The 13,790-nt window shown below is 36.7% G+C and overlaps 1 protein-coding gene across 1 annotated transcript in view; it reads left to right on the top strand.

Moving 5' to 3' along the window:
* LOC139731111 (RING finger protein 17-like) overlaps positions 1–13,790 on the top strand; it is a gene marked incomplete at its 3' end in the record, with an annotated part of 147,578 nt that overhangs the window by 67,146 nt on the left and 66,642 nt on the right. Inside the window, 3 exon segments of the mRNA XM_071641995.1 lie at positions 8,492–8,578; positions 11,333–11,530; positions 13,389–13,586. Of these exon segments, the coding sequence (XP_071498096.1) occupies positions 8,492–8,578; positions 11,333–11,530; positions 13,389–13,586 (483 nt within the window).

The following is a 13,790-nucleotide window of genomic DNA, read 5'->3' as shown; positions in this document are numbered from 1 at the left end:
TCAAAAGTTATGAATTTTTGAAGTTTCTTCTCAGTCACTGCTGGATGAGAAGACTACTACACCTTGTGATGTCACATGTTTAGAACAACATTGCAGAAAATATAAAGAAAATGCAACATATTTTCCCTTTTTTCGCATAAAGAATAGAACACTTGACTTGCCTCTTTCAGAAGGCAGGGGAAATAATATTACCCTAAACATACGTCAGTGACAAGTCGAGGAAGTGTGTACTTTAAAAGAAATAGAATTTTGTGAAATTTTCAAATCTCCTTATCAATATTAAGCCCTGGACCGAAAAAAGAGAATTGGTATCTCGTAAAAAAAGACCTTTGAGCCTTTTTTTTAAACTTCACATTATTTTTGCTTTTTTTTTTTGTTTTGAAGAATACAATGCACAAATGAAAGTATACAAGTAACAAAGAGATTTTGGTAAAATAAGATTTTTAAAGTATTTCAATATCAGGTTTTATACAGAAATCCAATAAATGATTTAGATATAAAATATAGTAAATTGTTACTTTTTTTTTTCTTCCATGGCATGTTCCATGTAAATGTTAGAATTTTGTAATTTCAAAGTTACAAAGCGTCTTTCTCAGAACAGTGATATTGCTCGCAATCATGTTTGTTTGTTGGTTTTTTTTTCTTGTTTGTTTGTTTGTCTGGATGTTTTATGATAGGAAGTAAGCTGTCATGATCATAGAAATAATGAATGTGCCTCGAAACATAGCCATTTAAAAATATTATAGGCGAATTGCCAATTACTCTGACTCAAGTACACTTTCAATTTTGTAATACCCCTCCCCCCACCCCCGCCCTCACTTTCTCTTGCAGCAGAAAGTCGTAGAAAATGTTGTATCTATATACACAGGTGCTGGGGAATCTTGTATTCTGTGCAAACTAAGAGGAAAGCGTACATGGGTTGCCGGAAAATCTTTCATTCAGTGCCCACTTCAGGAGAATATCATGTCTGTGTGTATGTACACAGGTGCGTGGAAGTTTTCAATTCAGATTGTACTATTAAAAAGGAGAGTTCTTGCAAAGCTGCAGGAATATGGGTGTGTGTGTGTGTGTGTGTGTGTGTGTGTGGGTGTGGGTGTGTGTGACTTTGACAGGAGGCACTCACCTGATCACATTAACTGTAAGACAAACCCAACAAACAAGCCCAAATGGTGGCTCCCCCAACATCTCTGGGGAGAGTTCGGTGGTGGGAGGGCAGCATCTGTTTCGGTTCGCCCCCTGAATACGAGAGGGCCTTGGTGTAACATCTTAGAAAAAATGGTGGATTTTCTGTACACCTCAAAATGCCTGGAATACTGAATTTGGCTACTCAAATGAGCGCAGTGTGCCCTATGCATAACCCTTTGTGCATTCTGAGTGCCATTGGCACAGAAAATCCCATGGCATTGTACACACTGTCTTAAAGTTCCAGTTTGCCATTGGGAGCAGTGATTTACAAAATATTCAAGATATCACTTTTGATGCCTATGTGTAGGTCAGTTGTATCACAGAACATCCTTCCATATAAAATTTTTGCAATAAAGCCTAGAATATAAGGAGATACATGTATCACTATTTTTCTCATTAAACCATAACTGTAGATGGTTTAGTCTGGAAACATTTTAATTATAACTATTGCTCACACTTTGTACATTTAACAATACTTAACATTTGATTAAACTGGTTCAAATGTTTACGTTGTTTGTTTCTATCCCTAACTCACGTTTTATAACTATTTTGAAGCACTACTGCTGGGTTTTTGTTTCATCTGCAAATGGTAGATTATGGGCAATTCCGTATGGGAAGGGCAAAAACAGCAAAATTCAAAGTCAAGTAAATGCTCAGAAATTAAAGTTTCCCATACAGACGGATTGTTGTATTTACGGAAACAAAAAACCCTTTTCCAATAACTTTCCTTGTTTTTGTTGTACACACTTCTAAAGTTGGAAGACTATTTATTGTATTTATCTAAAATTTTACAATATTAAATGAAAATTTAAAATGAAACAACTTAAATATCTCTCTGCTTTATCCATACTTCCACATCTTTCTTCCTATGCTTCAACAATCACATTTAATGAAGCATTCAGTCACTCTCATCATGATATTTTTTTTAGAAATTTTCAAAATCTACTGACAAATTGACGTAATTCCGTTACCATAAAATTGAAAAAAGTTTTCTCCTGAACAAACTAATCACTGATTTTTTCTCCCCTTGTAAATTTTTTCTCTTCATGTGACTCCCTGAAAAGTCACAAAACATTTTGTGAAATATCTCCTTCAGTTCTTCTGTAATTGTGGTAACGGAATTACATGGTAACGGAATTACACGCACATCTAGTATGGAAGAGAATGACATATCCTACTTTTGTGCCAATATGTATGTGAACTGTTCATGAAATAGCTTCAGGGCATTATTATTGAGCTTAACAGTGTTAGTGATTGGCAGTAAAGGAGTGAAAGTTGAAATATGTGTATGGTATGATACACTGACATGACTCAGCATACAGTACTTAGCTGGATGCCTCTGACAGTGAGTCCTAACATCAGGGTACATGCTTGACAAGACTTCTTGTGCTGAAAGTCTCCTCCCTTCTTTCACCTTTTCTCATACATTTGTACAAGAACTACATGGAGACTGTGCTAACTGATAACTTTATAAGGTTTCCTACAGTTACTCATTCTCAAATGTTAAAAATCATACTGAATTCTGAGATATCAATGTATATTTTCTTGCTAAAAAGTCTCATGGTTTCATACAAAATCTATTAAAGTATAGTGATGAGGGACTATTGAATAGGTGTGATGCAGCATAAGTTGAACAAAGGCTAGAAAGAAGAGGAAGGACATAAAATGTCTTTAAAAGGAAAAGAGAGCACTGATACTGACAGAGAGAAATGAACAGGATAATTTTTGTGAGGAAAGATCAAGAATTTAAGAGTTTAAGGACCATACACATTGTGATAGAAGTCATTACTTGACACGGGATGCCCACTGAATGTGACACCTTTGATCTTTCTGTATGCTAAAGGCTTTATTATCACCAAGTCGATAGTTTGACCTTTTATTGAACATGTCCTGTTTTCATCCTCAAGTGCTTTATCTTTAATGGTAAGTGTATGACTATGACCTTCTTTCATCTGTTTCGTAGATCTTTCCTCCACAGAGACATGTATTTTGATTTTCACACCTATTTGATACAGAGCATCTGCTACCCTTTGAAATTTGTTCTTTAATCCTTTCTTTTTAAAAGGAATAAAAACAAAAACACCATTTGTGATGAACATTTACCCAGTCAGTAATTGCGATACAGCTCTAAAATGTAACATTTAGGCCTATACTTCCCGTCCTAAGAATATTTTAGATATTAAAGTCAATGGGCTTCTGCTTCTACCTTTACTCTTCATGTTACCATTTGCTTTACAATCCAGTTTACTTTCATACAAGTGCCATTACAGTGTATTATATAATTTACTTTCAGGCAGTCAAAATACAACTTACTGCAAAAGAGAAGATGCACACTTCTTGTGAGTAAATATATATGGCAACACTCAGGATGAGAAAATAGACAAAGTCAAAGAAGAAAGACAGAGACAGGAAACTTGTAAGAAATGTATAGGCCAAGTCATGATGATTATGTTTCTGAAGACATCATTTGGAAATTTTGTGTGGTCAGAAGTAAATACTAACATTATTCATAGGTTGATTAATCTAACTCTAACACAGTGAGCTGCAGATGGATAAAAGAGGCCCTCTTACCTTTCTATGTATTAACAGAATTTGGTGGACTCACTCTTATGGTTCAAAAAGTTGTAGTTTGTTAAAGTTATTTTGCTGTTTTCTATTTCCTTTTAGTCTAGTTCATTTTATTTTGGTGGGCGTAAGTAGGACTTACACTGTAAGGGAATTATCAAATTATGCACTACATAACTGTATATACCACTATTACCAGGGGGCAACTTCAGCTATTAGTAAAATGTCACAAGTTTTTAGTGATTAATATATGCCACAACATATATATAGTGATAATGATTAAGCACTGGTGCAGTACCATAATCATAAGAAAATTTTCTTTTCAATTTACGATTGAATTGTAATTTGTTATATTTGTCATTGAACCACAACAGCATCTTTTCACTTAACAAATTAAAAGTTTCAAGCATCCTCAGTGTTCATCCTTAACATTAAACATTGTGTTCAATGATGGGGCTGCACACTGTGCTCTTGCACTGTAAATTGGCACTTTATGATTTAGATTTAAATTCATTGTCAATCCGGACAGGTTTTGATTATTTTCTTATGCATGTGCACATAATATTTATGTACAATACTTGTAAGTAATTCACACATATTGTCAATTATTGGCTTATTTAGGAAGAAGAAAACAGAGAAATCTGTCTTGCATGATATCAACAAAAGAAATACAAGAAAATTTGAGTATTGTTGACTGGATTTATAGAATTGTACTTGTGTAGGGCTATTCTAGCGTAATTCCGTTACCATGTGTCTTAGATGTCATTTACCTGCAGAGTGTGAAATTCTTAACTTGAAAGTAGACAAATTTTGATGGATGTGGTACTTAGAAGTTACGAGATCTTGATTGACATAGTTACAACTTCAAATCACGGTCGTTAGCATGAACATTTTATGTTTTTTTTTAAAATAAAAACTCATTTGGCACCTTTACACTTGTAGCAGTTCAAGGTCAAAGGCTAGAGAGTACTTGTTTAGTGGTTATATTATAGCTAAAGGCATAAACAATCTTTATCAAGACATTTCAGAATACATGAGTACCAAGAATGTGTATTTTTTCCAGTGTATTTCAGAAGGCGTAATTCCGTTACCATTTGTGTAATTCCGTTACCACTGACTTTACAGGGAAAAAGCCTGCTGCTTGGAAAATGTGATGAAATATTTGAAAAACAATACAACTATATTGAAGTTGACACAATCAAAAATGAAATCAGACAACAACCTACAGTGTATGTGTTATAGATTTCAGAGAAACAACTCCCAAAGTCAGAGTTGAAAGAGTGACTAAATTTTCTGGTAATTCCGTTACCATCGCACATAGACCTCCTTTGTAACCACCCAAGTAAGAACATTTAACAAATTTGTATTTGGGGTGATAGTGTGCGTACCTCTGCATCTTTTAAATGTATCAAGAGAAGGCAAAGTAATCAATCCCGTATACAGGGTGAAAGAATATGGGCCAAAATTCTCTGATTTGTAATTCCGTTACCGCGGAATTGCCCTTATGCCTTTAAGTCCCTGGCACAGAGAGGGTTCAGAATCTTTTCTCAGTTCTTGCCACCCCCCTTCCCCTCCCCAATCCTTTGTCCTTTCTGTTTATTTCCTGACAGCAATATAGTGTGAAACACCCACTCTTCACAGTTTTCACAAAAGAAAAAAAAATCATATTCGTCATATGTTATAATGACGACATTTTCGTTGATTGTTTTATGAAACACCTTTTTATTCTTCTTCCTTACCCCCAACCCCACTGTCCAGCATGCTGTAAGCTGAGTGAAGTGCCACGTTTGTGGTCAATGATCAATCTGTATACCCACACACCCTCTTTCAAAGCTTCTACTCCTTAACTGTCTGTCTATCTGTATTTCTGTCCTTTTGTTCTTATCTTTAATACATGTCACCAAGCTGTGTAGAAAAATACAAAGCCAGCTAGATGTAAAGATATAGAAAGATGAATCTAGTTAGGTTACGAGGTAGATAGATAAGGTTAATAGATATGATGGATACAATTGTAGATACTTAGATAGATTGCTTGACTGATGGATTAATTAATTGATTGACTGACTGATTGATTAAATTAATGGATGTATTAAAAGATTGGCACACTCTGAGTTAAAGCAAGTTTTTGTCCTACAACTCCTCTACTTATCTGATTTTGTGTTGATTATCTGATGAATATTAATTCCTACAAAGCACTTGTTATGCGTCTATCCCTTCAAAACATTAATAACCTTTCTTGCTCTGTTCTTAAAATCTCTCCATTAACAGCCGCTGCTAAGTACATTTCAAAAGATAATGTGACATGTCAAAGTACTTTCTGCATAGGGTAGCAGCAAGAGGAGGGTGATTTCTTAGTTGAAGCAATTTGCTAATTGTTGAATCGACCATGTGATATATTTACTGAACAGTTCCATCCGATTGCTTGCATACGATGTGCATTTTTGTGACTGTATGATTGTGTATTTGTGTGTACAGAACTCCAACAAATTATTGTCATAAGATGATAATGTCAATTCCACTGCGAGAAAGGTTTAATAGGACTGCCAAGCCCAAATTAACAAGCACAATTTGAATCAAACCCACAGTTTTTATTCAGTGGAGTTAAAATGTGAGGAGTAGGTATACCGAACCTGTGTAAAATTGTAGGTGCCATTAAACAGGACCATATCAGGGGAATTACCCCCTGAAGGCAATTACCCTCCCCCTCCCCCCAGCTAAATACTGGTAAGTTATAAGGTTAAAGTAAAGATTAGGGTTAGGGTTAGGTTAAAGGTTACAGTTAGGGTTAGGATTAGGTTCAGAGTTAGAATTAGGGTTAGGGTTACGGTCGGGGAAGGGTGCGGGGTAATTGCCCAGGGGGTAATTGCCCTAGACCCAACAGTGCACAGTTTCATCAAACATTTCTGCAAAATAGAAATGCACTTATTAGAATTTGTCTTTTCTGAGGATGTAAGATAGAGTGTATCCAAAGGTATCATAGACAAGAAAGAAAAACAAGGCAGTGTACAGCAGGTCTTGAAACTAAATACACAAAGGCAAATTCAACCACAGCTTTAGCATTGTTATCAAAAATTGTAGTCCAGTGATACAGTGAGCCAAGCCTAGGCCCAGTTTCAGGCCACTGCAAAACAATGTGAATTTCTGACCTCTCTTAATGGGGAGAGTTGCCTAAGGTCTTGCTCCCAAATTGTCCCGATTAAGCGGCGGTGACTGTACAGGTACCTTTGAAACTGATTCAGGTGAGATATTTTGTGATGAGAACCAGGAGGGAGCTGTAGCCAAAGGAGCAATGTTGACTGCCTAAGGCATGTGATATATCTTTATGAGTTCGTACACTGTACTTGACTTGTTTGAATGATGTTGACAAGAAACATTAGTTTTGAGAAGAAGACTTTATTGTCTATGATTGAAAAAAAAAATCATCAAATTCACATTAATTTTCAAGAAACTTCCAAACATTTTTCCCCAGGTTGCCCACAAATTGCTTTTGACAGCAAGCAAGCTTCAGCAAGACACTCCCAAGTTCATTTGTGTGAGATGACATAATCATTCAGAGCTGAAAGATGTTCATATCTACTGTAGATGATGGGTCGGAATTAATTGCTGTGACGTCAACAGTCTGCTCGTACGAGTGCCACTCAATTCAATGTTGAATCATATAAGCCATCTTTCTCATGTACTACTCCTAGAATTTATATTTCAGAGATGAAGCATACAAAGTAGCAAAATGTTCACAGATAGATTTAAACAGCTGAAATACAACCTGTAAAGTGCCTCAACGTCAACTTATTCCAGTTAAGCTTATTACCACTGTGAGAGTGTAAACTTGCAATTTTTTTTTAAAACCAGGCTAATATCACTTAAATAGCCTCACTTGTTGAATAATTTTGCAAATAGAAGTACAACATGTATTTCTGAACAGCTAGTTTGATACCTCCTGAAAGGATTGTGTGTGACTTCTGTTTGCCTATGTACATAAAGAAATGTGTGAAAGAATTCCAATATGGGTAATAATGGGTAATAATGATAAAACCAAAAAGTTTCGCCAGATGTACTGAGTCGCAGAGCTTACCTGATCATGGTTGGTACATGATATTTTACATTCGATTACATTGATTACAATATATTGTGCCATAACAGTGTTCATCCCTGGCAAGAGTGAATTGCAGGCACCTTGTTTTCCATGCAATTCATTAATACCACTTGGACACGGTTCGATCATTACTGTACTAGTAGCATTCTCCGGAAAAGAAGTCGGTATACCGACTTCATTATTTTTTCAAAATTTTGATCTGAAAATGATACAAAAACTTGATATCCCAGCAAATTGTGCTAGCTAGACAAGTTTCTTGTTAGAGCTTTCCGATACACTGAGTCCTGTCAAGTACTACTGTGTTTTAGCTTTAAGTATTCATGGAATCCATAAACTATGTTTTACTGTAGTAAGAACACCAAGTAATTTCTCATTATATGTGTAACATGGGTGAATTTTCCCTTTTAGAACTTCTCGGTGGCCTAATCAGCTGATTCCTTCCGTTGCTTTTTTGTAGAGAAGAGGGGTTTTTGTGCCATCTTTTGACAGGTGCAAGCTGTGAAATACAAAATAGCTGTGTATATGACAAGCTGAGACAGTGTGTGAATTTCATTTCTCTGTCAATGTAGAGTAAGTGTAGATCCTAGTAAAAGCTACTAAAACATTGGGGTTTTTGTCACATGTTTTGTTTTGTTTTTTTCCTTGCAGAAATCTCCCCATAAGACCTGGCCATCAGAAGCTATAACATTCCTGTTGGAAATGCTTGTTGAGCAGACATGTACTGCTCACATTAAGGTAAGACTATTAAAGTCAGATTTTGTTCCATCCCCATCTCTCTCTCTCTCTTCCTCTCTCTCTCTCTCTCTCTCTCTCCGTCTTCTCTCCTTTTCTGCAAGATCACTATCAGAGCTGCCAAGTCTCCCTGATTTTGCAGGAGTCTGCCTGATTTGGGAATTATTTTCGTCCATTGAACTGCATGTAACACACAGAAATCTCCCTGATTTGGATGTGGGAATGTCGGCAGACCTGCACTATTTACATTTAAACTCTTGTCTCTAAATATTGTACTTCTCGTAAAATTGAGTAATATTGAAAACCAAATCTTGTCACATTATTGTCCTCATTAGCCGCAGTCACACTGGCAAGAGATCAGAAGTTTTTAAGATTGTGATCTTAGTAAAATCTCAAAGTTTTGACAGTTTGACTACAAACTTCCTGCAAAACTTCTCGCAAAACTTCCCACTCCAACTCGGGATATTTCCTCCACCCCCACCAAACTTCTTGATCTTTTACCAGTTTGACCGCTAGAATTTGAAACTTTAGTGCCTCAGTATGTTGTATGTAATTTTATATAATGTTCTTGATTTCAAAGTAGATATTTGCCTTTAACGTTTAACTACCATGTTATTTGTATTTTTATGCCTCAGCCCAAAGGGTGCAGGAGGCATTATTTTTTTCATGTTTGCTAGTCCTGTAGCCAGAGTGAATTGGCTGTCATAATGCTGACCATTATCATTTACTCTGTTATCCGTGTTGCCAATGCCCTGAACCGTTGTGGCAGCTTTAAGCTGTGTGAAGTAGTGTAGTATGCAGCGTGAAAGAGTGATGTGGTTTTAGAAGGGCATTCAGATCAAACAATTGATTTTGATTAAAGATGACAGAACATTTTTTCTCTAACCTGAAGTGGAAGTAAAGATACACCATGATTTAATTCCTTTGCTAAAATGTTCCTGCAATTGATTTCATGGGCTCTTGTCTATTCCTGCACTGTAATTGATATACCTTGTCACTTTCACTTTGTTATTTTCTTTTGCTTAAGATCCTTGATATTCCTACCTGTTCGACTGTCTTTTTTCTCTCTTTAAGTTGCATTTTCTTTAATTTCAGTCAGCAGTGTGCTGTACCCATTGTTTTTTCCCATTTTGTTTTCCCACCAAGTATTGTATGCTTGATATTCTATTATTCATGCCTGATTCAAGTATACTGCTATTGTCTCCTTTTATCTCAGTGAAATGTAATTTCCTTTTATCTTTTAGTGAAATGTAATTTTCTATCACATGAGCTTTGAAATGTGCCACTAAAGAATAGCTGCATTTGATTGAATAGCGTATTCTTTTGAATGAGACAGTAGAGATGATTACCCATATGGGGTCATTAAGGAATATTTGCACCCAATTGTTTTGCAAATCACTGCAGTGAATAGCGTAATTATTTCACAGCAGCCATGCTTTGTAATTAAAACTTTGCCTGGCCCTAATGCTCTGAAAATTGCTGTCAAAATAGTTTAATAGCAACTCTGGCAAGGAGGTGCCACATAATCCAGCAGTAATTGCAGGGTTGTGATTACTTCTCATTGTTCATCAGGTACGCTGTGCAGAAAAAAACAAAAACAAAACAAAACAAAACAAAAAGACAGATCTCAACAAAAAACTGTAGTTAAGGATTATTTGCCATTCTCTCAATGTCTTGTTTGTGTCTTACTCTCATCAATCTGATTGTATGATGGGACTTTATGATTAACTTCATAACAGCCATTATCTCATTCATTCCCTTCAGGACATTGTTGTATATTCCCTTGTTATCAAAGGCCTCATTATCATTTTGAAGTTACAGTAATTTTACATTCAAATCATGACATTGTTTCATGTGAGGGAAAGTTACACAAATTTGTACCTTTGTTTTGTGAGACATTTGGTTTGACGTAATCAGCTTCTGTTTTCAAGGTTAAAAAAGAAGCACACACAAAACACTTCTTTCCTATACTAAGGATTGGGGGGGGGGGGCAGAATGTTTGCACGTGTAAGGAAAATACTTAAGTTTTTGCAGGATTCTTATGAAATATTGTAGACTAGAATTGTGTGAAACAAATGTCATCCACACACTTTGTGTGTGTTTTGAGTTAGAGATGCCATTCTTGAAACACTTACGTAGTGTGAAGTCAGTTTTTTGGAAGTTGAAGAAAATGTGCCAGGCCGAGTTGCTTTCTTGAAGGAAAATATTGAAAAAGAAAGTAACAACTATTCTTTCACTCATTCATGCTTTGGTGATCTGATTGATTAATTGATTGATTGATCGATCAAAAAATTGATTGATGGAATGATTGATTGATTGACTGACTGATTGATTGGTTGGTTGATTGATTGATTGGTTGGTTGATTGATTGATTGATTGATTGATTGATTGATTGATTGATTGATTGATTGATTATTTGATTGATGGATTTGATGGATAGATGGCTTGATTGATTGATTGATTGATTGATTGATTGATTGATTGATTGATTGATTGATTGATTGATTGATTGACATGTGTCACTGTCCTCCAGTGTTGTTATTCTTGTCTACAGAGTACATTCAATCTTTCATTTGCAATGAGCCATCACTACTGGAGTTTTATTTTTTATGTTGATTTTACTATGTCCTGTCAAGTTAAGAATTCAAATTCTGCTTTCTCCAGTGCAATTTAAGAATGTGAATAAATCTTTTTTATGGCACATTATCTATTTAATTATATGTTTTTCCTTAATTTTGCTGATGTCTCTATCTGCAGGCAATGTGTGTGAAGGGAGAGCCCCTGAAGGTTGAGCTAGCCTTGCCCACTGGGGAGAGTGCCACCAGGGTCCTGCTCAACAACGGCTTTGCCGAGCTCCAGCCGGACTTTGAGGATTTCGACGCGGGTTGCCCCGACGATGCCAGCACCATCACCGACGGCACGTCCACCCCAGCCTACAGCCGGGCAATGAGTGAGGTACAGTTTCGACAGCCACTCAAGCATGTAGCATCGTGTGGATGCGCTTTTACCTGACTAAGATTAGGAGCTTTTCCCTGACAAAGATTAGGAGCTTTTCATCACATATTTCCTCCCACAGGGTAGGGCCAGAGTGTGACAGATATACCTACGTTGTAGCCAGGATACTGTAAAACATGATATATTCGTGACATGAAATTTTCGTGAATTGGAACTGACAGCCTTTTTTGCACCATGAAATTTTCACGAATTGCTACTGGCATTCAATGTATAGAGTGTAGACAAGGACTTTGGCGTGCATTTTAATTTTGCAAATCTTGGCGCTCAGAAAATTTGCGAAATCAAAATGCATGCAAACATTTCTTGGTTTACAATATTGGCTGCAGTGGTCCATGAGGCTTTAGTACGGCACAATTTTCTAGCCGTACATTTTGTATTAGCCTAACATGAGTGAAAGTAACCCAAGAAATATGGCCGCCATCCATGCACAGCTAGACAGTGCAATTTTTGTTTTGTTTAGTTTTGTTTTACATGCTGATCACACATCAAACTCATGAAACTAAAGGCAAACTTATTGTCATGTATGGTAACACAGTTTGGGTCCGATGGTGAATGACACGTACAATAGAAGAGTGGGCTGGTGCATTTTAGCGCCGTAATGAAAGTTGTGGTTGTAAATGTCAACATGACCACAATGATAAATAACAAGCTTGGATGGCACTGAGGGAATATTTTCATGAATACAGTAACAGTGTGGACTGACTGAAAACATCACTTCATGTTATCATTTAAAGGGGATGGCTAGTAACTGATCAGTGGGAATCAGTGGGAATGCTGGAGGATGATTGTTCCAATCCTTGTGGGATTCATTTAAGAGTACATTATACATCTATTGTTGTGTGAAAATTATTTGCTTCAGAATGGTCTCATATTCAAGTAATGTGCAGTTCAATGTTTCCAGACTAGCATGCCTGTACAGTGACGGGGCGATTGTGAATGATCATTAACGATCGCCCCGGCACTGTACAGGCATGCTAACCTGGAAACATCGAACTGCACATTACTTGAATATGAGACCATTCTGAAGCAAATAATTTTCACACAACAGAAGATGTATAATGTGCTCTTAAATGAATCCCACAAGGATTGGAACAATCATCCTCCAGCATTCCCACTGATTCCCACTGATCAGTTACTAGCCATCCCCTTTAAAGGAAACTTGGCATAAGAGCAGAGCAAAGTGAACTTCAGTCTGACATTTTGCAATATTTCATGTCTGATTTCATCTTGTCATAATGTGTGTTATGTATGCTCTGAGCCTGACATTAAGGGTGCACAATATACTTGTTTGTATTTGTGAGTGTATGTGATATCATCTGAAATTGTATGTATGGAGGATGTATAGGCGTATGTTTGTATGTATGTATAAGGCATGATATTCTGTAGATTTAAATCTGATTTCAGATTTTCTTTTTCTCAGGTCTATACATTTTGCTTTTTCCATATATCTAAATCACTTGAAAATTTTAATTTACAATTTTTTTCAACAAATCTCAACATCATCCCTGATGTATGCTTGTTTGTGTATGTGCGTGTATGTCTGTCTGTATGTGCTAATATGTGTATGTATTTCTACTGAGTTCAGAAAGGGAATCACCCAAAATAGGTCAGGCTTTCGTTCTTCTTTCTCTCATTTAAGTAATAATTCAAATATTCTTTCAGCAATGTGTAAATTTGTGTCGTGTGATTGGCTGAACAGGATGTAGCTTCCACTGAATGATTATCTTGTCAGGCTCACCTCAAACTCTATCTTTATTTCCACACCCCCCCCCCCCCCCACCCCCTTTGATTTTATCAGGATGGGGATGACGCCCTCCAGAGGTCTTCCGGAATCCTGGACATCTCGGGGGCGGTTGACATCCTGCAGGGCGTGGCCGAGATGGAGGAGGATGAGCAGGTGATGGCCGTTGCCGGGCAACCATACATACCCATCATCCTCCCGGATGTGGGAGTCAACTTTCTTGTGACTGTCACACACCTGGATGAACCAGACCAGGTAGATGCGACTTTCTCTATCTCTCTCTGAAATTTCAAGATGAATTTGAAACAAAGACATACAGGAATTTTTAAAAAGGGACTGTATAGTATTGGTTGAGATGAGGATTCAGCTTGTAACGTTTTGGGAGGTATTTAGAAACCACTCTATGAAATGTCAAAGAGCATACAATTTTAAGGGGAATCAAAAGTTTATTTGATGACA

This window comes from Diadema antillarum, unplaced genomic scaffold (genome assembly GCF_040938485.1).
Source record: "Diadema antillarum isolate AM-2024a unplaced genomic scaffold, OU_Dant_1.0 scf00000022, whole genome shotgun sequence".
NCBI classification, from domain to species: domain Eukaryota; kingdom Metazoa; phylum Echinodermata; class Echinoidea; order Diadematoida; family Diadematidae; genus Diadema; species Diadema antillarum.
The sequence above is the reverse complement of the archived record's forward strand: the minus strand, read 5'-3'. Positions and strand labels throughout refer to the sequence as shown.